The sequence below is a fragment of the Vespa mandarinia genome, chromosome 4, assembly GCF_050613455.1.
Source record: "Vespa mandarinia isolate Hongniang chromosome 4, ASM5061345v1, whole genome shotgun sequence".
In the NCBI taxonomy this organism is placed as follows: Eukaryota; Metazoa; Arthropoda; class Insecta; order Hymenoptera; family Vespidae; genus Vespa; species Vespa mandarinia.
Window position 1 is genome coordinate 7799941 of NC_140813.1, and position 25336 is coordinate 7825276.

The window sequence follows — 25336 nt, forward strand, 5'->3', positions numbered from 1 at the left end:
AATATTTAAATGAGAACGCAGTATACATATATATACATATATATACATATATATATATATATATATATATATATATATATAAATATATAGATGTATTTTTTATATTTATATTAATTCTGTTCTCGAGCGAAACAGCACATGTATAAAAGACATATTATATAATATGATATAAATTCGTAGATTATTAAATATATCAAGTATAATTACAGTTCCATGACTAACTATTGTAAAAGTTCTTAAAATGCAAACAAAGTGAAACGAAGAAGTTCACGTACTCGCTGTGTTTGCTAGGTTGATCCAATTTTTTGTGTTCCTGTACTTTTTTCTTTCAGTCTATATGACGAAGCTTTTTCTCACGTAAAAGATGTAAATATATACCAAAAATGCTTTCCTGAGTGGTGAACTCTTGACAGGCGTCGTGCATAAATTTTAGATACCGGGGTCACATATTCCATTTGGCAAGACACACAAATATCTGACTTCTCTTCGTTTCGTATTCCATACCATTGCGGCATGATTCTCAGTGCGACAAAATGAACGTCGACTTCCGATGGACCTTCTTAAAATTCATTCGCCTCGTATTTGCCGTAGAAAGGAAAACTACGAAAGAGAGAAAGAGAGAGAGAGAGAGAGAGAGAGAGAGAGAGAGAGAGAGAGAGAGAGAGCGAGCGAGAAATAAAGAGAGAGAGAGAGAGAAAGAGAGAGCGAGAGATAAAGAAAGAGAGAGAGAAAGAGAGAAAGAGAGAGAGAGACATACAGATAGACATACAGACAAAGAGAAAGAAAGAAGGTAGAGAGAGATAAAACCACATCGTGGTTTTTTCTTCTTCGGCTTATCCTTTCGCTTGCGAACGATAAAATCGTGTCGTCGCGTTGCTAATGTAGCCCTTCGTGCGGAAAATACTCGTCGATTTCTTTAAAGGAGATATACGGGTATTAAAAAAAGTTCCAACTGATACATCAGACTCGTTAGAAACACGTGGAATGCTCATCAGATATAAAAAATAAAAAAAAAAAAGGAACAACAAATTTTACATATCCAATATGTTAAAACGTAATAAACAACTAATATAAAACTCTACTTTTAAACATAACAGGTTTAAAATAATGAAAATGAATATAATTTTGAACGAGTCATATGTTAGAAAAAGTAAAGATATTTTTTTTAGTAAATTATATTATATGCGACTCGCAAAGAATTTCATGCTTTTTTTTGCCCAATGATTTAGATGATGGAAAATTCTTTTTCTTAGTCTGTAGTCTTTATGATGACAGTTTCAAGCCTATGGTGTTAGTTTAGTTGCGTGTGATACACTTCTTTAAAATATTGTTGTTTATTTCGTTCATAGGATTACAACTCTACTTAATTAAATTTGATCCTTTTCGTATTCTGTATTTTGAAGAAATGAATACATTTCGATATGTTTATGTATTTTATTATGTCTTGACAAAAAAATTTGTTTTACACGATACCACTTCGTAATTTGCACAATATTAATCCAACAATTATATATATATATATATATATATATATATATATATATATGTTAAGTATTATAAATGTAAATAATTAAATTTTTTTCCACTTATAAGAAATTATTAAAAAGTCATATTGTTAAATATTTTTTTTACATTAAAATTATTTTTCATATTGCATATAATGTTTTAAAATTATATTAACATCAGATAATTACATTTATTCCTTTGTGCTTTTTTGATATTTGAAAACATTGGAGCATACATCGACGACGATTTTATATGTTGTCGTAAAATAAATACGAAAAGAATAACACTAGATGCAGTAGAAAGAGAAAGCCGAAGGAACGTCAAGATTTCGGTTATATAATATATTACACTGATAATAGATCTTATGTTAGACGAACTCTCATCCAATAATCGAGTTAGAGTACAAGGAAAAAGAAGATATTTTCCTTGTGTTATCAATAGAAATGCTGAGGTGTTGTCGTGACATCGGTTCTCACAGGACACATCAGACTCTTGTATATTCGCGTGAAAAATAGCGAGAAAGGATATTTCATTGGAAAAGGGAAAAACGAAGTGCGTTCTACTTCTTACTTTATACAAGAAAATGTAGCTCGGAAACATTTTTGTGCCGTGCTCTCGTTACAAGCCTTTCCTTATTCTCTCTCTCTCTCTCTCTCTTTCTCTCTCTCTGTCTCTCTCTCTCTCTCTCTCTCTCTCTCTCTGTTTTATCCATTTTTTTTCTTTTTTCTTCTATTTTTCTTTCTCTATAAACTTTACACTTATCGTTATACATGGAATCGATATGTCATAAAGAGTTTAAGGGATAAAGCATAAGTCATTGAAAAAAAATAAACATATTTACGTATACATTGTTTATATGTATTTATGTATATATATATATATATATATATATATATATATATATATATATATATATGACTTTCGTTCTTTACTAGTTTCATTATATATAGCTTTCATTCGTAACATCTAACATAAGATTGAAAAGTCGTCGTGGAATATTCGTCCAAGAATTCCTTTATCGATTTGTATCGCGATACATTCAATTCCCCTTTTCTTCCGACTGACGAAACGATCAATCATTTCTTTAATCAACGAAAGCATTAAAGCATCGGGATGAAAACTGTTGGCTCTGAGCGAGGAAAGATTTTTTTTTTGCTACTACATGTGCACCTTGTATATACATACATATATAAATCGTTCGTCGGTGAAAAAGAAAATAAAAATTGGAAATGAAAAACCTACTGTGAAAGAAAAACAATCGTAAAACGAAAGAAAGTTTTTTTCAATTTTTGATTAAAATTTCTATATCTATCGTCATATAGTGCAAGTCGGTGTATCAATATGTAAAAAAATAAGCAAAGATATAAAATTACACATTTGATTCGATTCGTTAAATACAAATAATTCTGTAAATAAGAAGATGATGTCAATAAAAAAGCTTCTACGATATTACACCGTATCAGATACTAAAGGAGATGAAAATAATAATAAATGTTACTTTTGTTACTTACAGTATTTCATCGTGAAAAATAATATTTTTTCTTCTAGTTATTACTATTTTTTGTTTCTTTTCTTTCAATTGATTATTACATATTTACTGATAATATATTGATTCAGCCAATAAGTAATTTCGGAATTTTTAGTAGTTATGTCTAAATAAATAACATTATTATTTTTTACTGAAAATTTCGTATAATCTATTAATTGAAAAGACAATAGAATACAAATTCACATTCACAGTTAATTTATTTAATTTGTTTCTTTTCTGTACAAATTTTCTTACGATAATTTCGGCTGACTAGTCGAAACCTTTTCACTTTTTTTTCTTTTCTTTTTGGTATACTAATTTGTAAAAAACGAAAGGATTATATTTATCATTTATTTATTCAACTTTCTTTCTATTTTCGAGTAAACTATTTTCTATAGTTAAAACTTATCATACATGAATCGCATTTTACATTTATTAGAATTCATCTTAAATGGAACTATTTAAATTCTATTTATATTTTATCTATGAAACTAGAGTTTGAATATAAAAGATAATATTTTTCTGTAGTATTCATATGATTATAATAAAAGCCGATAGGACGAGAAAAATTCCTCTTTCAGTATACATATGTAAATATTGTAACCATATTTCGATTACATAGGTGTGTATGACAAATACGATTATATCCATGACACTCCCATTTTCTCATACATAGCGACCTATTAATCATCCATTCGTGCACATTCATCGATCTAATTGTAAGTTCAGAAGATCAATGCAAGCACTCACACTATACTTTTTCGATAGATCGTGATCGAAACTTATCTACTTGAGAAAATTCAGTGACAGTAAATGACGTACAACGAGAAGTTACGAATTCAAATCGGATCCATTGCCGAAATAATCATCGATAGATAAGGATATCCGTCATATTAAATTAAATTTATTATATATATATAAATAATTGTCATTGTGTTAGAATCGTAACGACGTATTACATATAGTCCAATTTACCATTCTCATATCTTCTAATTCAACGATATTCTGTCTTATCATCAGCTATTAAGCACAGAAGAGTCACCCAGCTCACTGAAAAATGTCCTGTCTCCGCTCATTCGTGTTATCATTATGAGTTGGGGAAACCGTTCGCAACCCCAGTTTGACGACCAGATTTAACCTAGATGAAATCATATAGCCTGGTACAGGAATAGTATTTGAGCTTGCTTAATAAAAGCGCCCTCCTTCGAACTCTTACATGTGATGTATTAACCGAACCGTTATGGCGTATATCTTTCTGACACAATTTATCCGAACATACAACTTAGTACACGAAGGTGTCACGAAGAAGATCGACTCGTCACGCTTGTCTTTCTTAACAAATCCTGTATCCATGCGATCTTATCGATTCGGCGAATGATTTTGAGAAGCGCGCGGGAGTTCCCAATAATATTTATATTACAACATCTGCATAGCGATTAATCAATTTGATCTTTTAATAATAATGGAAACGTAAGCAAGAAAATCTCAAGATAATATTCATAGTGATCTATGATGATAAAATTATCAGTATTATGAATATCGTTGGATATCGATAGTAGTTACTGTTTCTTTTATAATCAATTATTCACATGTTGAAAAATAAACAAATTTAGTGAGAATTTAAATTATAGAATACATGTTGCGATCATTGATTTTTATGAAATATGCATATATTTCTTTATCCTTACTAAGTATCCATTCAGAGTTTTTTATGTAGTCTTTTATTTGATGATTTAAAGACTTGAAGCTTATTTTTATCAATAAATTAAAATCTATTAATGTAATCGTATGTGTATTAGTAAAGAGTTAAGTAAGATCATCAAATCAAGACTTTATGGCGTAAATTCTTATATTTTAAGATTTATATTACCAAGACCCTTTGAAAAAATATGGGTTATAATATATTATTTATATATATTTCAAAATTGTACTTGAAGTGATTCCTTCTCATGTGACTCCTATTATAGAATAATTGTACATCGACTATTGCCAAAGTTAGGAAAGTTTCTCTAATTTCGCTTATTACTATCTCTCTATATCTGTTCCTTAATATTCTCTCTCTCTCTCTCTCTCTTTCTCTCTCTTTCTCTCCCCCTCTCTCTCTCTCTCTTTCTCTCTCCTTTGCTCTCAGGTATTTGGCGGTGGTTCATCCGATAACATCGATGTCTTGGAGAACAGAGAACCATGCGATTTTAGCGATTTGCATCGCATGGGCATTTATATTTGCTTTATCTACACCAGCTCTCGTTATTCATGGCGAGGTAAGTCAGTCAAAATTTATTAGAGATTTTCGATAATTGATTTCAAAAGGAAAGGAAGAGAACACATGAAAAGATCCTACTTTTTTTTTTATATCGTAAGTATAGCTATTTCTTTGGATAACTTGTAATTCATTTAAAAATCGATCGATTGAACTTGAAAAATATATATTATATTTTCTCATGGAATTTTTCATATTATTTTTTTTTTATATTAATTTTTATCTTAAAATGTCGATTAAAAATCAAAGCGTAGATGATTCAACCTATTTATTCATGTAAAAATGTTTGATGTTATGATGTTGTTATTGTTTATGTATATCAACATGTCTGAAATACACTTTGTTGAGATTACGGTTGATAAAGCCGTGAATATAAAAGCGTAAACAAATGTAGTCTATTCGTCAGACATTCTGTTTTAAAAATAATTCATATTTTACGTTTATTATGCAGATCGATTTTCGAAAGTAATAAATTTACTTTGAATTTGTCGTACAATTGTAGATGATTAGTTGTATTTTGTATACCTGTTGATTTATTATACATTTGGTATTCTGAGTTCAGTAGTTGGAATGCATTTCATCTGGATTAATTATACAAACAGACATACATACAAATACACATATAGATCATTCACAATAATAATGACAACACTAATTAATATAATGATAATTATAATTATAATGATAGTGACAATGTATAGAACGGGGAATAAATAGAACGTAACAGCGTACAGAATCTGTAGACATTGTAATATATATATATATATATATATATATATATGATTTTAAATATATGTATAAATGAATATATGTGATGAAACATTTAATTTAATGATTTATTAAAATTTATTATAAAATTCGAACTTTCGACATCTCTTATCTTTCCTAATTTATAGTCTTTTTTCTTTCATAAGAGTTGTTCCCTTATGTATGTAGATTCACTTTACGTTTCAGGACTTGGACGATTCGTCGACGGCTTGTCGGATCCTACCGCAATATGATTGGTCCTTTTTCCAGGTATCCTTCTTCCTAACGAGTTACTTGCTGCCATTGACGTTGATATGCGTCTTTTATGTCTGTATGCTTGTCAGACTATGGCGTGGTGCTCGTGTGAGTGCCGAGAGTCGACGAGGAAGAAGAAGAGTGACTCGTTTGGTTCTCGTCGTTGTAGGCGTTTTCGCAATATGTTGGTGTCCGATCCAGGTGAGTTAACTATTTTTTCTCTCTTCAAGACTTAAATATTTCTATAAAATAAACTAGGTAAAAGATGAGGTCAATGATGATTTTATCGATCAATATGATAAATTTAATTATTTAACCGAAACAATCATAGTAATTCTTGATTAACCAATCCTTTATAATGAATCAATAAACGAAAAAAAGTTATATCCATATGTATATATCTATATGTGTATATCTATATGTATATATTTGTATGTATATATACGGAGAGCGCATTTAATCAATAGGTTAATACACATATATACGTACATTTAACCAATTAAAATAAGTAATAGTATACATACTATATTTTTCGAGTAGATAGATATCGTTTGTAGACCCATTATCGTAATCATTTAATCTCAGAAAATTGTACCGATCAATGTGTAGGTATTTAAAAAAAAAGTAATTAGAAATACTCATGTAAATATCTATTTATTTTTACAGGTGATATTAGTTACGAAGTCTTTAGAGGCGTATCCTTTAAAATCGGCGACGATTATGGTCCAGATAGCGAGTCACATTCTGGCGTATACCAATAGCTGTGTCAACCCTATCCTTTACGCTTTTCTCAGCGATAATTTCCGAAAGGCCTTTCGGAAAATCATCTATTGCAGGCCACGACAAGATCCACAAAGATCGGGTCCATCAACAAAAACTACAAGAGCCGCTAGCACCGGTGACATCCTATGAGTAAGTTAATAAATTGATAAACTTTTTCCTTAGAAAATTGAAAATTAATTCGATATTTAATAAATATTTAATTCATCAAGTTTCATCAAATATTTTCATAATATATTTTGTCTTTTTAGAAAGAGAATTAAAAAAGATCGGAGAATTAAAAAAGACGAGAATAAAATGCTCGTTCATGTCTAAAAATATTACAAATTCTTTTTATAAAATAACGTCTGGAAAAAATTTAATTACCTCTTGATATAAAATAAAGCGATAAAAACGAATAGTTTTATCACGTTGGCAGGTAATCTTTATTTTGTACAATTCGAGAATTTTTTTTTCTTCTCTAAGAAATACGTTTTCTTCTTTTTTCCACTCATTTTTATCTCTCTCTTTTTCTCTCTCTTTTCTTCTTTCGTATTCGTAGGCGTAGTCGAGTACTCGACTCAAGTTCGAAACGTGAGCCTATCCAAAGAAGAGCGTATAAGAGCGAGAAAGATGGAACATTTTAGAGGGTAGCGTACTAGTAGAGAATGTCTAGGTTGCAGCAGTCTGTTCTAAATTACGCTTCTCGTTTCGCCGCGAGTGCAATTTCCTGCATTTTCCGTGCCATCGAGCCAACAGGAATCAGCCGGTATCTTTTTCCCGTACGGAAGACCAAGTACCAAACGAATCTAGAACTGTCACGAGAGCGATTCTTAACTTCGACCTTTCTTTTTACAATTTTACCATCGATTTTCATTCAAATCTTGAAGCGATAAGAAGAAATTGAAATATTGGTTTTCATTTAAAAGGAATTTTCCTTTTCAAAATTAGATACGGGCAATTTTAACGTTTAGAAATAACGAAAATTACATTTTTACAATCCTTTTGCATGATTTTATCGATCTATTCTCTATTTATCATCGTATCGTTATTTATTCGATATATCTTTACAAAAAAAGATAGACATTTGTTATAATACAATAGCATCCATATCGGATCTTTTACATTAAAATATTATGTCATTACAATTTGTTAGTCATTCTATCGTTATTACTGTACAATTATTGATCTTAAAGGAAAAGCACTTTGCTTTTAAATTTTCTTTATCACTTTTATGAATGATCTATTATTTTAGCAATATTCATGAAAATAATATTATAATAGTCATTAAATGAATATTAATGCGAAAATAATGAAAAAATTACATCATCGTTATCATTTTTTTTTTAATGAAATTTAATGAAAAAATAAATTGTTGCGCATGTGTCATATTGCGCATTAAACTATATTAAATGTTAATATGTTATAATTTCAAGATTACATGTATAATAAAATTGACACTTCATTCATATATCGTGGTACTAGAAGAACCGAAATAAATTCTTTTTTCTCGCTGACGTTTTCATTTATGAAGAAGAACTTATTCAGGCGTGCATATCGTCTGATCGAAGAGGAAATTGTGGGATGAAGAGAATTCACACGAGACGGGATCTTCTCGGGATTATCGATTTCCTTGGCACGCACGAACGAACGTTAATAAACGTACATATTATGCCGTAACTTCTTATTATTCTAAATTTTGTAAGTTATAGTAAGTTATATCGAAAATGTACTTAAACGTAGTCAAGATATTGTAATATTATTCAAAGAAATGAAAGAATGCAAAGAATTTTTTTAAATTCGTTTAACTTGATTCTTAAAAGCAACTCATTTTACTTGTGCACGTTTGTCCTTTTATCTCATATTTCGTTGAATAAATTGCAACAGAATAAGAATAATATTTGTTATATAAAGTGTCATAGAATTTAATTTAGGGAAAATACAGAACGTAAAAGTAATCAATATCAAATGAACGAACGAAAATGTTTACAGAATTGTTGATCATTGTTTTAACTATAAATCGAGTAAAGTAATTAAAAACAAGCGTCGTAAGATTTTATTACGTTCTTTTATTTAGAACGTAATATTTAATTACATCCGCAGTATATATAATATTTACGCGAGTTCGATATCCATTTTCTAATTTCTTTCTTTTAATGGAATTTAATATTACGGATTATTTATTTATAATAATTTAAAGTTGAAATGATGAGGATAAAATATCACTTAAGGATATGAATTATTTTTAAAGATTTATTTCTTTTTATTTTAAATAACATGTCGTTCGAATTTATAGATTTTAGTAGTAGGTCATAATGCATTCATCATTTTTTAAATGAATATAAAATACGTTCTTTATGAAGTAAAGTAAAAAGAAACGTTCTTTTACATACACTTAGATGAGTCACTTAACATTTGTAAACTTAAATATCTTAATTCGTCTAGGAAAAAATTCTGAAAAAGAACGTTCGATTTAAGAAATGCTGATATAGCGAAATTGACAAATAATCAAGTTTAATTTAGAAAAATATCGATGATTCTAATATTTCTCAATATATATTATTATCAAAAGGCAAAATTTTTAACCTCCATTATATGCCTTTTAATCAAATATATTTTTCTTGAGAAATGTTTTTTTTTATTATCGAAAATAACCAAGATATTGAATCTTTCAGTTGTGGATGACTCGAATATCCAAACACTTTTTATTATACTATAGTAAAAAATTTCAGATTTATGTATTCACCAAAGTGTATATAAAAAGGTAACATAAAAAGACCATGACATCCAAAGATACTTCGACTAACTCGGTTATAGTTCGTAGCGATGTACCAAGTTTCGATTCTCTGTGATGTAATATCAAACTAGACAGAAAGAAAGAAGGGAACAGTAAACGAACGAAGGAAAACTTTCAGTGATTTACGAGGAGCGGAAAGGCGGAAACTGTGAAATAAGGGGTAAGCTCCTGTCGTAAAGCTTTTATTTTAGAAAGAGAGAACGAAAGTGAAAGGAAAAAAGGGTGTATGAGAGAAAGAGAGAGAGAGAGAGAGAGAGAGAGAGAGAGAGAGAGAGAGAGAGAGAGAGAGGAAGAGAGAGAGAGGGAGAAAAAGGGAAAGGGAAAATCGTAAGTGAGTCGTTGACGCGTTGAAAGATATGCTAAAGGAATAATGTCGGAGACAAATGGACGTGATGGCTCGAAAACGACGATGTTTATACTTACGTTTGTCTATTTTACATTCACCGGTTCTCTTGTGTGTTCGACGTTAATCTGTCTGAGTTTGCAGGTCGAGAACTATAATATCAACATAAAGGTTATTTCATCCTAATGCAATAAATAAACTCTAACGACCCATTTTTGTAAGATCAAGCTAACATTCGTACGATTTTACACCCTTCAACGTTGGCCTTCCTTTGTTTGTCTTTCCTCGTTTACTTTCTTTTATTTTATTTTATTTTTTTTTCATATAAGCGTTTCTTCTTCATTTTGTTTTCATCGAAATTCCATGTAAAAATGTATGAAACATGGACTTTATAAAAAATTAGATCTGTTTGTTAATCCGATAAAAAAATGTTGAACGTAATTTAACGTGATATCAATCAAACTATTTAAATAAACTATCTCGTAATTTTTCTTCGTTTGTTCGTGTGTTACTTCTTATTTTTTCTTTTTCTTTTTTTTTTTTTTTTTATTCTTTTTTCTTATACATGTATACTCATATACATGAAGAACGAATCTCAGTATTTTATCTAACGTCCAATTGAATCCATGGACGATTATAGAAGATTTATATTCTTCTGTCTCCGCATGAGCTCTCTTACAAATTGCTATGAATATTAGATATGCGACGCGTAATAACGCATGCTTTAGCAAAGAAGAAGAAGTTGCAAAGCGTTTCTGAGAAATTTACATTACTCTACTTCACTGAATCCGTTCTTGTGGTACAGTTGGAAAGAAGCTATCAGGATCTACATTTCTCCAACTTTATCGGAAATAGCCAGGCAGGTTCTTAGTAACTATATGCTCTTTCAGAAAAAGGAAATACGGAATCTCTAGATCAACCGACATCTAAAAAACCCGTTTTATCGAATATAAAATGGAATTTCAGAGAAATTGAAAAAACCTTAATCTTGGTTTTGCACGGATCACGATAAAAACATTTACGTGAACAATCGAGAAACTTTATTACAATCGTGAAATAAGTATGAAACTTGATTAAACTTGTTCAGAGATATTGTTTCGTTATTTTTATACAAATGTAAAACTGTAACAGCATGGTACATATCATTCGTCATCTTGGCACAATGAGAATTATTTTGTGTCCTCGACTTTTTTTCTTTCCCATTTTCATATAGACGCCGTATTTTCTACTATTCTTTTCTCATTCTTTTCTGTTTTTTTTTCTCTCTTTTTAACTTTCTTATTCTTCTACCTAAGAAAACTACAATTTTTATCGCGCAAGTCTAGATAATAATAGAACAAGTCACATCGTTAACCTATATCGTACGTACGTACGTAATTTTTTTTTATTTTGATAGGCATTGAAGAGGGAGAAAGAGAAATCAAATAGCTCCAAATGGTTTTGTAAGGTACTTCTAAGTCAGACTTAGGAAAAAGACTGAGAGAGGAAAGATATATAGAGGAAAAGAAAAAACGACGTTTGAAAAGAAAACAAAAGCGCTGCTAAGCTCGAAGGAATCACGAAAATGTTAAGTTTCCCTTGAAGATGTCCTTGTATAAATAGTACCTCTTTCTCTTCCTCTCTCTCTCTCTCTCTCTCTCTCTCTCTCTCTCTCTCTCTTTCTTTATCATTGTGACGTTCGAACAGAGTTCGTTTATCTTCACAGACGTCACCAATATGGCCAACCACCATTCGTATTCGTTTCTGAAGTGAGATTTTTTTTCGGCTACCCCGACGTCTTCTTTTCTCTCGTTGCCAGGAATCTACTTCAAGTGATGTCGTTTTTCTTGATCATTCGCTCGATCTTATTTACGAGCTACCAAGACCAATTCACTTGGGATTAATTTATGATATTACCAAAAAGGAGACGGTTCAAAGGTCATAAAAAAACGTTCGAGCACGATTTTTTCTATCATTCCCTCTTGTTTTTTTTTTTTATTTAAAATACAATAGATTATAATTTTTTTTTTGTTATTCGAATAAAAACTGATAAATTTTATCGAGATTCATTGGGAATAATTGAAACACTGTTTGTATTAAAAAAAAAAGTAAGGTAGAATATTGAAATCATGATTAATCGAAACGAGAATTGAGGAAAAGACACATTGATAATGTATTTTGTTTTTTATTGAAGAAAAGTTAAACTCCTTGTTTTGTTATGTTACAAATAAAATCATCTCGTGAATCTTGTTAATAAAAGAACTAAGCAGTTAATGAAATGAGCAAGGGATGATTTCGTCGAACGAAAAGTTGCATGATTATTTTACAAATTTTACGTTTCATGTTATTTATTCGATTTTAATGATGTCAAATTTGTTGGAAAATGTGAAAATTAAAATTACAAATTTTATTAAAATATATATTTCATTAAAACTATTGATTACCAAAACGATTAATAATAATTCTAAAGAAATACAGCTTTCGTATGTAGATTATTATTTTTAATGCTGACGTGTATTAAATGCTTTATTTAATTAATTTTTTGAATCTTGCAATTTGAAACGTTTCAATTTGAATTTGATCAATTAAATCAGCCACAACTAGTTTATTGACTGATGGAAATAGAATTTTTAGGGAATTTGAAATTATTTCTTTTGGTTCTTGTATTTTTGATCTTTATAAAATCAACTTGTAAAATAAATGAAAATATTCGATCAAATGTTCGATAATATAATTTCTCTCTCTCTCTCTCTTTCTCTTTCTCTTTCTCTCTTTCTCTTTCTCTCTTTCTCTCGTATATACAATTATATTTTTAATATTAAATAATTGAACGATAAGTGTCAGCATTATAAATATTATAAATATTACATTTTATATAAATCTGCAAAAATGAAATCATTAATATTGCAAGATCCATTTCGAATTCTTACTATCAGTAATTATAAGGATTATAGAGGAACAATGAGGCAAGAGTAAAGTAGACAGGAGAATTATGAGGCTAGCAGAACCTACAATATGGGCAACTTCCTTGCGACGGTCCAACACTTGCATTGGAATATATTAGTTCGATTTAATCGTAGAGCTCAGCTCACCTCTATCCTTGTTCCTCACCGCTTTAATATATTCGTAGAATATAGTAATAGAATATCCTACGCGAGGATACCGCGAGGATACCGCGAGAAACCGTCAGCAGGAGGTTAAAATCAAACCAATGTATTCTAATGCGAATGTGTTTATAACGAAGTTATTGTAGACTCTGCTAGTTTGACAATCCTCCTCTCTATTCTTCCTTCTCCTCGTTGCTACTCTGTAATCCTGTATTTAGACATTTGGTAACGTTGATTTAAATGCTGCGTTAAATTCTCATGGAAAACAATAAGGAATAAGTAAGTACTGTCACCTCCTTAAACGATACCGTTTAACGACGGTAAATTTATGGTAAGAATCCGATTTCCTTCTTTTCACAAGAAACTTCTCTCTGTTCTGTTTATTTAACGAGATATGTTTTAAGGTTTTGCATCAAGTTACTATTAGATTCGACAGAAGAAAAAAGAGAGAGAGAGAGAGAGCAAGAGAAAATATCTTTTTTGTCCAGAAGTAATAATTTCATATTCAGCGATTTTTCTCTCCATTTTCATAATCATTGAAATTACGGGAAAAAAAAACGAAGAGGACACTATTAGAATATGCTAGCTTTCTCCCTCTCTCTTTCCTTTTCTCTCATTCTCTCTCTCTCTCTCTCTCTTTCTCTCTCTCTCTGTTTTTCTTTCTCTTTCTTTGCGTTCTCTTACCATTTTACATGCAAATGAACGTAGCTAACACGATATTCTCTATCCTCCAAAGAATTTCTTCCAATAATAATGCTAAGTTTTTTTAATCTTTGAACTGCAAAAAGTATATATATATATATATATATATATATATATATAAATATATATATATATATGTCTTCAGAAAGTTATAAATTACTGAAAAAAATTGACATACTTGGTGTCCTGTTTAGAGCCGAACATTTAAATGCTTTCGTTTAATTGAATAATGTGAAAAAATATTATAGGACAAAATTTCATCAGACAGACAAGATTTTGAATATTTAATATGATTTGTTAATTAATTAATGACAGCTGTAATTTTAAAAATACACAATTCTGACTGAAATGCATAAACATAAGAGTTCTACATTTTTTCTATTTAAATGTCATTTTTTCAATGGTGATCATTTCAAAAGCAAACAAGATGTTACATCCATCAATTTTATTTTTTTATAACCTTTTGTACTATAATAACAAGAATATATCGTCTACTTTAAATCAATTATACTTTAAATCAATATATCTACTTTAAATCAAATTAAATCGCTGATTTTAATATCTAAGAAAAAATGATTTTAGAAAAAGAAGAGTTTATATCATTTTATTTTAAACAGTCCAACTCAAACAGTCCAACTTTTTTCTGTAACATTTTTCATATTTATCCAATACATAGGAAATAAATATTATAAGTCTTAAAATATTGATTTTCATTTAAAACATATTGTTCTGACTTTTGAATCTTGACAACAGTTTTCCCTGCAATAAGTATTATACATCCTCCTCGAAAGCTAACAACTTTTTTTTCGAAATATTTGTTTATTAAAGCATTAGGATTGAAGATATTTGGCCATATTGTTTAAAATGAAAAGACAATGTATATACGACGTTCATTTAATCAAGACCACAATATGTGGAATGCTACATAACAATCGATCAAATAATTGAATATAGAGATATGTAAACAATGATTATGTTTGATATGCAATAATAAGCTAAATCTCAGTGACTATCATGCGCCAAACAATACTAATGGTTTTCTGTTGAAACATGCTCCAACAGAATTAATTAGAAGAGTTAATTAGAAAAGGTGAGTCGTTAAAAGGATCGTAAAAACAAATGAATTGACGTTATAAACGGCAATTGAATGTTATAAATGACAGGAAACGATAGATCTACAAATTGATTCATTAAATTATTCATTGATCTTTATGCATGATAGAAATTGTTTGATGAATATCTGTTGTTAAAGAATCTGTTGTTAAAGAATGTTGAAGAAAATATCTTAAAATTTCTCAGGGAATATTTTAATGATTTGAATAAAAAAATTTCTGAAAGAAAATAAGGCAATTCAGAAAGGCAAACCATATATAAAAATACTGAAACTGTTAGAAAACATTAATCATGTCAAGGGTATTAAACGCTTTTTTCGCTCTTGGATCATTCAAGATAACGTTTATTCGTCGATCATATCCTTTGAGATAAACGATATCGATCTGACGCTTGAACTAAGTAGAGCATTTCACGTTTCTTCTTTTTATCGTCGATGCTAGAACCGTAAAATGACGAATATTTTTCATCCATCATAGAATAAAAGAATAATATTCTGTTATTTTAATACCCTTTTCGTGAAAACTACCGAAAATTCTGATAAAGTATATTACAAGAATATCTCGCATTTCTTGCATTCCTAGCCAAAAGAAAAATTGTCTTATCGTTTGTAAATTCAAACGATAAAAGAGCAAAGGAGAAGGAGAATTTGAAATACGATTTAAATTATGAGTATCGTTAGATCAATGCGTTGAAAAAATTCGTAGAATTGGGTTATATTGAATACAAATCTAAAATCACTGTTCGATTTTCAATATCAAATAAGAAGAGGTATAAAAAGGAGGAGTAAGAAGAAAGAGAAAAAGAAAAAGAAAAGAAACAACTACGTTTTTTTTTTCCATCGGCATTCCTTCTTTTGTCTTTCTTTCGTTTTTTGGAGAAAGTATTTTTCTCTTTTTTTTTTTTCTTTCCTTTTATCGAAAATCGAAGCTCATATTTATTTTCGTATGTGACATTTGTTCTTTTTACGTTATTGATTTTATTGTTTTGTTCTTCCAGACGTGTCCTTATAAACAATTGTACCTATCTATGTATCCGTATGTATTTATGTATGTATGCGTGTTCATATATTCGGGAAACGAACATATACGGAGGTTGTGGAAAATGGAGCTTATAAGTGGCGCAACGAGTTAGTGAGGAAAAAAAGGAAAGAAAGAAGTACGCCCTTTGAAAGGGAATCGATCGATCAACAACATCCAACACGTTCTACTTTTACCCACGACATTTCTCCCTACATTAGGTCGAAGGGAGCACCGTTTGTTTCTTTCGCGATTAGATGAAAGAAGAAGAAGAGAAAGAAGATGAGAAAGAATGAAATCGTGGAAATCATTTTGATCGATTATTCTACTTGAGTTCACGGAATATGATCGGAGAAGAAGATTGTCGGCCGAAATGTGAAAGAACATAACAGCATCGTCTTTAACGAGAAGTTGCGATAAAAAAGAACAATGAGGACAGGAGAGAAGGGGAGAAGGGAAGAGGGGGGAGAGAGAGAGAGAGAGAGAGAGAGAGAGATAGAAAGAGAAATAGGGATATAAAAGAGGAAAGTAGTCGTGGCTGTGATAAAGAGAAGGGAAAAGAGTGAGAGAGGGGATAGCTTTTCAGAAACAGCTTTGTCGCCCTAATTACTCTCGAAAGTCGCATCCTACAGTCCACGTCCTTTAAGTTCGCAAGCTTTGCACTGAATTCACTTCTCTTCTTCTTTCTTTCTCTTTTTTTCTTCCTTCCTCTATCTTCTTCGTATGTCGTTGCACATTTTATATTGCTCCTCCTGTTCTTTTCTTCTCCCATTCTTTTGTAACTCATCCATCGCCCTTCATTACTTCCTTTATTTTTTTTCTTCTCTTTTTTTTTTTTTTTTCTTTATTCCCTCATAGCTATCACTCATAAGGCCATAACAATTACCATGTTAGATATCGACTGTGAACCACAAATTGGGCGTCTCAATTCTGTCTTTTTGAATTGATTGTTTATTGAAGATGTCCTTTCTTTTCTTTTCCTTGTTTTTTTTTTTTTTCTTCAATCTCATTCATTACAGCATATGTCACGTATGTGTACATGTGCGTGCGTACAGATACATATCCTGGGATTTACATGGTTTATATGCTCAGAGAATATGATACAGGTTATCCCGTTTATTTAAAATAATTGGAGTTTCTTTTCAATGAGGGACCGAATCTATCGAAATAATTTTCTTGCAAATTTGTTTGATACGAAGGGAGATATCATATGATACTAATTTTCTTTTCATGCAAGTCGAGTTTATGGGAAAAAATTCAAAGTCAAATTAATTTCTTTTCTTTTTTTTTTTTTTTTTTTTTTTTTTTCTAAATAAAACCATATATTTTTCTTTTCGTAGAACGTTTCAATGACGTGCCATATGAGATAGTTTATTATTGTAAAATATTATAAACTAAACATAGTTCGTGACTTTCTCAGAAATGTAAGTCTTTATCGCTGGTTGCTGACTATAAGTCTGCATAATGTAAACAAAGGCCAAACATCTTATCTTATGTATACATAATATAACATTTGGTAACTTGAGAAGGCTTATACTCCTTAGAAACTCACGAGGTATTTCAATTTTTCGAGAACACCCTGTATATAGATCATTATTTTTTTCCCTTCAGTTTTTATCTGTTCTCACTCTTTTTTTCTCTACTTTTTTCTTCTCTCTCTCTTTCTCTCTCTTCCCCTCTCGAATAGCATTGTTTGCTGTGGGGTTTCCTCCTTCAGTAGCTCATTGGGAAATAGATCCAATTTCAAGGATTCATTAACTCGGGCAAATGGCCACTATCGACATTTTCAATTAGTGTGACTCATGAACAAAAAAAAAACAAAAGTGTAAATTAATATGAGTATGAAAGTACTACTTTAAATTTAAATATTAACAAAACCAAAATATCAGAGAAAAATAATAAAACAAAATCTTATTAAGCTAGAAAATATGATTTAATTATTTCATTAATATGATGAATGCCTTCATAAAATAAAAAAGAAGAAAAAAATATATCAGAATGATCTAAAAATAAGAAACGAGAAACTTCTATAGGTTCAAGATAAGACAGAAAGAATGATTGTAATTTCACGTGAACGTACAGAAGGCAATTATTTACAGGAACTCATATAATTTTCATGCTCTCAATGTTCTCAATGGTGGATCATAACACGAAGACTCGATTTGTAACTAGATAACAGTGAGTAATGTGGGAACCGTATCAGTTTACATCGTATGCGTTGTGTTGCAACGTATCACGTTGTATACAATAAAATGGTCAAGAAGGATCATATGAACGCTTAGAAACCATTATCATCTAATCCATACAAGCTTTCAAATTGGAAAATGTTCTTGTGATTGGAAAATGGAGAATATATATATATATATAAAATAATTAAAAAATGATATAATTAACTTTACCTTTCATTTTCGTATTTTGTGATAAGATAGTATAATAACATGATAATGAAGGCTTCTTTCAAAATCATCCAATGAAACAATGAGAAACTCCCGCTGAGATAAATAATATTTTTGCGAAGTAAACTTTTTATAAGTCGACGACGGACATGACTTTATATTGAGTTTGACTTTATTAAAACAAGATATGCGAGCAATATGAGGGAGGACAAAAAAATGTTCAATCGTATTTTTTCTTCGTAACAGGTGATACTAATGATAACCATTTGCATATAATACATAGGAGAAATATCCAGTGTTGAATGTTTCTCTTGAAATAAAGATATCATTTTATTCGTGTCATAAAAGGAAAATATATCTCGGACATCATAATGGGAACATCATCGTTTTTGTGATCTCAACTTCTTATTAAGAAAGAACTATTAATGTGTAATATCTATCTATATTTTAACTTATCTTCTAACGATTCGATCAAAGAAAGGATTATTATATTTCTAAGAGATCAAGAAAAGTGTATATTCATGATTCTTATACTTTTAGTCACAAATTTTATCTAGCTTTTGATTTATTTTTTAAAAACTGGGTTAGAAGAGATGCCTGAAAGGCAACTGGTACAATTTATCAGTGAATATGGAATAAAACGCATTGAAGAGGACACGTTGAAACGAGAAGATTATTCTTGGATAGATAGACATAAGTATCGTCGTGCGATTAGATTGACAAAGAGAAAAGAGAAAGAGACAGAGGGGATGATGGAGATACCAAAGACAAGGGAGTTAAGTTGAACATAAAAAAGAGAGCATAAGAAATAGGACAACGAGGAATCCAGTGATCTCTGAAAGCCTACTTTTGATACTTCCGTTAAGAAAGGCCTCGAGTTTCGCGGAGGAGAGTCTAAGACCAAGGAAGAATTGCTCTAATGAAGAATGCTTCCTGAATGAAAGAGAAAAAGAAAGAAAGAAAAAATTCTCAAAGGTCATGGCAAACTCGAAACAATGACTGACATAGTATGTACCGTCGCGTTATAGAAAGTATTAGTTGTATACTTATGTATCTTACTCTTACTAAATCACTATCACTGTGAAAATTAATAATTACTAATAATTCTGTCGAAGTTAATTTTTCAACTTTTATTGATCAAGTATTTTTTTTTTTTTATTACTAACGAGGAAAATGAAATGGCTTCATCGTAAAAGTCTGTGCTTAAAATCTGTTAATAAATAATAGATCATTTTAAAAAGGTGACCTATTTCTCTCTTTTTCAGTTCTCCCCCGTTTTCTTTTTTTCTTCCTTACATTTTTTTTTTTAAACGCCAGATACGTTTTTAGCGATCCCCATTCATAAGATCTATCAATCATGTTCCCCTTTGTCGGACGATTTTCAATGTTGATGAAAACATCGAGATTTTACAAAATAATACGTGACTCATGAATGATATCCCCATTTAAAATGTTTTATGCTTATGTATATATATATATATATATATATATATATATATATATATCTAAATGTCATTTCTTATAAATTAGAATTCCTTTCCATTCTATTTGATCGAATATTTTTAGTCAGAAGAAATATATTCCGTCAAAAGGTTTAATGATTTTTCGCTGAGTCACAAAGTCTATCTCCCTTTTTGATCTTTCCGCAGAAAGTTAACGAAGTAGTTAAGAGTCATGCTGAGTGGTGATAGAAATAAATAGACGCCATGCTGTGCAATTGCCACATCTTTCGGTTATTCCTGCTTTCCTATGGCGCCAATATCAGTATCGTCTATTTATAAGAGTCTAAAATATATAGGAACGGTTTTATGTTGTCACCGTAAAACACAATTTTTATTATCTCGAACTCAGTTCAAATTATTCTCTTTCATTCGGTCATTAATTCAATAAATAGATGTTTGTTTTCCTTAAAAAAAAAAAAAAAAAAAAAAAAAAAAGAAAAAAAAAGAAAAAAAATTCCCAGGATTTTCTTGGAACGATAAGTAATTTTCTAAGTACACGGATATTTTTTAACATATATTCGTTTTAATTAATTGGACAGGTGAATTAAAACCTAATATATCTCTCGGAGAATAATCTTCTTATCATTCGTTATGATATGAAAGAAGATGCAGAGAATATTATTTCAGAAATTAATAATAATATAAAATGAATATTTTCGTATAACATTCGTATTATATAACACGAGTATTATATGAAATATTCCTCGTTTATATTATTTAAGTATAGAATAGTAGAAGTGGAATTGTTCCAATGATATCGATCATATAAGTTTCCAAGCGTTCAATATTCTCATCGAATCTAGAGCAATTTTGGAAGAGAAACACAAGCCCATCGAGTTGTCACTAACGGTGCCAGCTTCCGTGATAACATTTTCATCCTGCAATAAAGTTCTGACTATGTCGTAAGACGCTTCGAATTTGGCAACTTGGCAAAGAGTAGAAATGATACGGTTCAACGATTTCTATGGGAGATTTTTATCCATTAGATTTTTATCTTCGTATTAGATGATAACACGTTGGAATAATCATAGAAGTCTTTCATTTTTTCAATTTAAATTAGATAAGACATGTGTATATACAAGCATGCGTAAGTATTATAAATCTATTATGTTAATTAAAATTTTGATTTATTAATTAATTTTTATCACGTGGAAAAGTCTGATTTTATATTTTTATTTATATTGTCTTCTTAATTTTTGTTTCAAGTATAATCATTTGATTTTTATTTTTTAATAATGACAATGAAATATTTGTTATCTATCTATAATCCATTTGTATTGGTTAATATATACATTTATGTCTATTAATTTAAAATTAATATTTTAATTAAATCATTAGAACGAAATAGAACAGACCGAAAGTAATTTATATTATATTATTTACTTTACATTATTATTATTATTATTATTATTATTATTATTATTATTATTATTATATTATTATATTATTAATATATTATTTACTTTAGTACATTATATTATTTTTCTTCTCTCGCCTTTCGATACCACATTAAGAAAGAAGATTAAAAGCAAAAAACAAATTTAATAAGTTATTTTACAATTTTTACAAACAAATTATTCGATTCTTCGTTTTGAATTTTTCTCACTTTCTTTTCTTTCGTACGTAAAGTTTCTCTGTGCGAGAAAAATGACAATAGTTAAGCATTTATTAGAGGTCATCTCTTTCTCTTCTTTCTCTTTTTTTTATTTTGTATATCTTTTTATTCTCATAGTTTATCGGTTCCAATAGATGAGAGAACCTTCCATTGGTAGTCGAAGATATCCTCGACATTTCTACGACGAACTTCATGCTCCGTCGCTTTATCGTTATTTTTGTGGAACGCCCACGAATTCGTGGCTAACTTCACGATGAGAAAATCTCTTTGTTATTCCAACTGGAAAGAACAAGATATTTTTCTATAGATTTCTGTCATGCGAAAAAGCTTTGGCATTATCTCTTCATTTATGTTGTTTTTTCTTTTGTTACAAATCATTTCTCTTTCTGCGACACACACACACACACACACACACACACACACACACACACAGATTTGATTTTTATACTTTGTTTAAAATTCACAAATAAAAACAAATGATAATATTTATCTGTTATAATACGTTTGTATTATTTACATTTGTTCGAATAGGTAAAAAGGAAAAAATGGAAATACAGATACACAAAGATCTAGAACAAAGATACAAAGAATCCTTGACTTACTCATCTTTACTTATCTCGAAAAAGAATAACGAGCTTTTCAAGAAGAAGAAAACTTTTTATATTTCGAAAATTTTTAAATATAAAACGTCGAACTCGCTGGAGAATCTTTCGTCTTCTGCGCGTATATCTTGTTTTCTTCTCTCTTTGTTTCGACTTTGTTGAATATGATCATAACTTTGATAAATACAATAAAAGCCATAGTTTTTAGACGTTTCTTAAGTCAAAAAGATTACTTAGCGTCATATTAATTATTATTTACCTCGCCTATAAGCAAAAATTTTTAGATCGTAAATTAAAAAGAGATAAAACTTTTTCATTATTACATTGTTTTACATTTTGGTAAAATTATTTTCGCAAATGAAAATGTTGCTTGTATCAATGGCCATTATTTTGAATAAAATAACTTCAGAACGTGTAAACAAAATGTTAATATCTTGGGATCAGGTAAACTGTACGGTACATCGTTGTAAATCTACTGAAAAATTTAATTCATTTTATTTAGAATATACAATAAAATGTATGAGTCCATTCATATAAAAAAACATTGATGATTTAAAAGTCTTTTAAAAAGTAACCTCGAAAATAATTTTTCCTATAATCATATCTATTCTTTAAAATACTATAACTTCGCCATAAAACGTTTTTCATATAATCATAGATAATGGGGATATTTATTATTTGATATTGGAAATAATATCGAATAAGGACAAATCGTTATCAGTATTAAAGGCATTTAACAGGTTTACTCGGTTTGATAATTAACGCGAACGTTAACAAGACCCAAATGGATTTGGGGTAATTCGAGGTAAGCCGAGCATCTCTCCCCTATACGCGAGTTAGAAAAGTATTATTAATCTAATGATAGTCCACTGACCCAATGCGAGATATATTTCGTTCCCTTGAAATTCGATTAAGTACGTATAATCCATTTTGTGAGGATTATCGAGTTAATTGAACGACAGTAATATTGTCATCGCTATATGATTAAACTTTAGAAAGTATTTTTCTCTTTTTTTAATATAGAGAGAATTATAGATATAGAATAGAATTAATTTGAAACGGACGCTGGTAATGATGATAGTTCGATAAGGAACTTTCAAAATCATTTGTACTTTTTAACTAAAAGAACAGAAGTTTATTAAAAGACATTTTCGTTAAATGAAATTTTTTTCTTTTCTTTTTTCTTTATAAATGAGATAAGAAAGTAATATAGAAAAGGAATAATTTTAAAAGCTTTTATAGCTTTTAACATGTTCGTTGATTGATAATGAAAGCATATTAAAAAGTATTGATACGTGGCACGTTCCTGTTTAGTAGATACTTTAGTCGAAGAAAAGATATTTCGCTGAATTACTGAAGAGATATTTTGAGATTATATCTTTTTTATTTTCTTTCATTTTTCCGCAAACAGATCGGCGATATATTGCCAATAACATTTAGAAATGATGGATCACTCATTCCCGTCACTCTGTCTACCTCGATTTTAATAGAATTCGATGGCTGAACTTGAGAAAAAATTTCAGTAATAAAACGATGATCGGTTATATCAATGTCCGATTCAAATCTGGCAATAATAGTCTTTTGTCAAAACGATTGTTCCTCGACTACAATTCGATGTAACTGTTTCTTTTTGGTCGTTGTTTTATTAGCGATCGATATTGAATACTGTCAATCGAACTGTAATTACTGTTATGTACTTAAAAAATATTGATCGTTTTCTCGAAATATTTCATTCTATATTGCATTCGATCATTTTATTTGAGAGTAATAATTTTTTTTAAGTATTGATCATTTTTCATCAACTTTGTTAAGTTAAGAACTTAACTTCTTAATTTTGTTAAGAATTTTTATCCTGAAAAACAATCGTAGATATAGAAATAATTTTTATCTTAAAAGTTTGCTATCTTATTTTATTTCGTTTTCGTCATTCGTCCCTCTTTCTGTCTGTCTCTCTCTCTCTCTCTTTCTCTCTCTCTCTCTCTCTGTCTCTCTGTCTCTCTCTTTCTATATCTCTCTCTTTTTTTGACGAATTCGTCATCATTTGAGTTGTAAACGAAACTGTTGCAGAAAATATAAACACAATCTTCATGTCTGTTTCATTAATATCCTTTTAAATAGTCGAAATGAAAACTAAACATTTTCACTGTTATTCTACGTTGTTGTATATTAATTCTATATTTAACTTTGGGTTTATTAATTAGCTGTGAGTTTTGACTCTACGAGCAAGTTATTATTTGATATATAATTTTGTATATGATATGTAAATGATACAAAAAAGTAAATTGTTTTGGAACGAATAAACACAAAATTTTCAAAAATTAAATAAAAAGAATATGGTATATTTTGTAATAGAAATGCAGTGAATATTTATGTTTCATTAAATTCGAGTACTAATTATGATGTTATAGTAATAAAAAGAACGAGAAAGAAAGTAAGAGAGAGAGAGAGAGAGAGAGAGAGGGAGAGAGAGAGAGAGAGAGAGAGAGAGAAAGAAAAGAAATAAGAAAAAACAAACAAGTTCATCATTATGTTGTTGAGAATAAGTATAATCCTGGAATGTATTTATGAAGGCCGATTAAATAGAATCGTTTTTATATTTTTAATTGTTCAAACGCTTTCGTTTGTTTTTATTTTTAGCGTTTAATAAATTTGATGACTTTAATCGATATTCGGACTGCCACTTTCTTTAAGCTTTAATATCGAATCATCGAATATTTTAATGTGATACTTTCGTATTCTAAAAAATATAACAATATCGGTGGAAAAATATCTCAGTATAATATAACACCTCGATTCGAGGGGTATCGATCGTATCGTTTCTGTTGTCATTACGAAACACGCATTCGAAAATATTTGTCTTTTATTTTTCAAATTTAAATATAAAAATTAAATATTTCAATTAAATTAATTTAGGTATCAAAACACGTCGGATCCTTTTTCTTATGTTACGTTTTATCCGTGAAATAACACTTTAATTAGTCATAGCGAGTTCTTCATGCTAATGGGAAAATTATATCAGATGAAATATATTAAAGTGATGCGAAGAAAAATGATACCTCTTAACTTTGAAAGAAATAAAATTAAAGTTCGAGTGCCTTAAGATATCAAC

At 29.5% G+C, this 25336-nt stretch overlaps 2 protein-coding genes across 6 annotated transcripts in view; one reads left to right on the forward strand and one right to left on the reverse strand.

Annotated features, from left to right (window-relative positions):
- Positions 1-25336, reverse strand: part of LOC118443107 (B9 domain-containing protein 1) — a 117931-nt gene that overhangs the window by 7860 nt on the left and 84735 nt on the right. Inside the window, exon 5 of one of the 3 annotated variants that reach the window (XM_035869601.2) lies at positions 6478-6538. The exons of 1 other annotated variant lie outside the window; for it this stretch is intronic. In XM_035869601.2, coding sequence (XP_035725494.1) covers positions 6537-6538 — 2 coding nt within the window. In that variant the 3' untranslated portion in view covers positions 6478-6536. Of the gene's footprint in view, positions 1-6477; positions 6539-7068; positions 7203-25336 lie in introns of those variants that run through there. One more of the 3 variants, XM_085656516.1, reaches the window with a different exon arrangement.
- Positions 1-25336, forward strand: part of AstA-R1 (allatostatin A receptor 1) — a 45579-nt gene that overhangs the window by 7097 nt on the left and 13146 nt on the right. Inside the window, exons 3-6 of one of the 3 annotated variants that reach the window (XM_035869586.2) lie at positions 5166-5295; positions 6231-6497; positions 6963-7208; positions 7328-8228. In XM_035869586.2, the coding sequence (XP_035725479.1) occupies positions 5166-5295; positions 6231-6497; positions 6963-7208 (643 nt within the window). In that variant the 3' untranslated portion in view covers positions 7328-8228. Of the gene's footprint in view, positions 1-5165; positions 5296-6230; positions 6498-6962; positions 7209-7327; positions 8229-25336 lie in introns of those variants that run through there. The other 2 variants (XM_035869585.2, XM_035869587.2) reach the window with 2 other exon arrangements.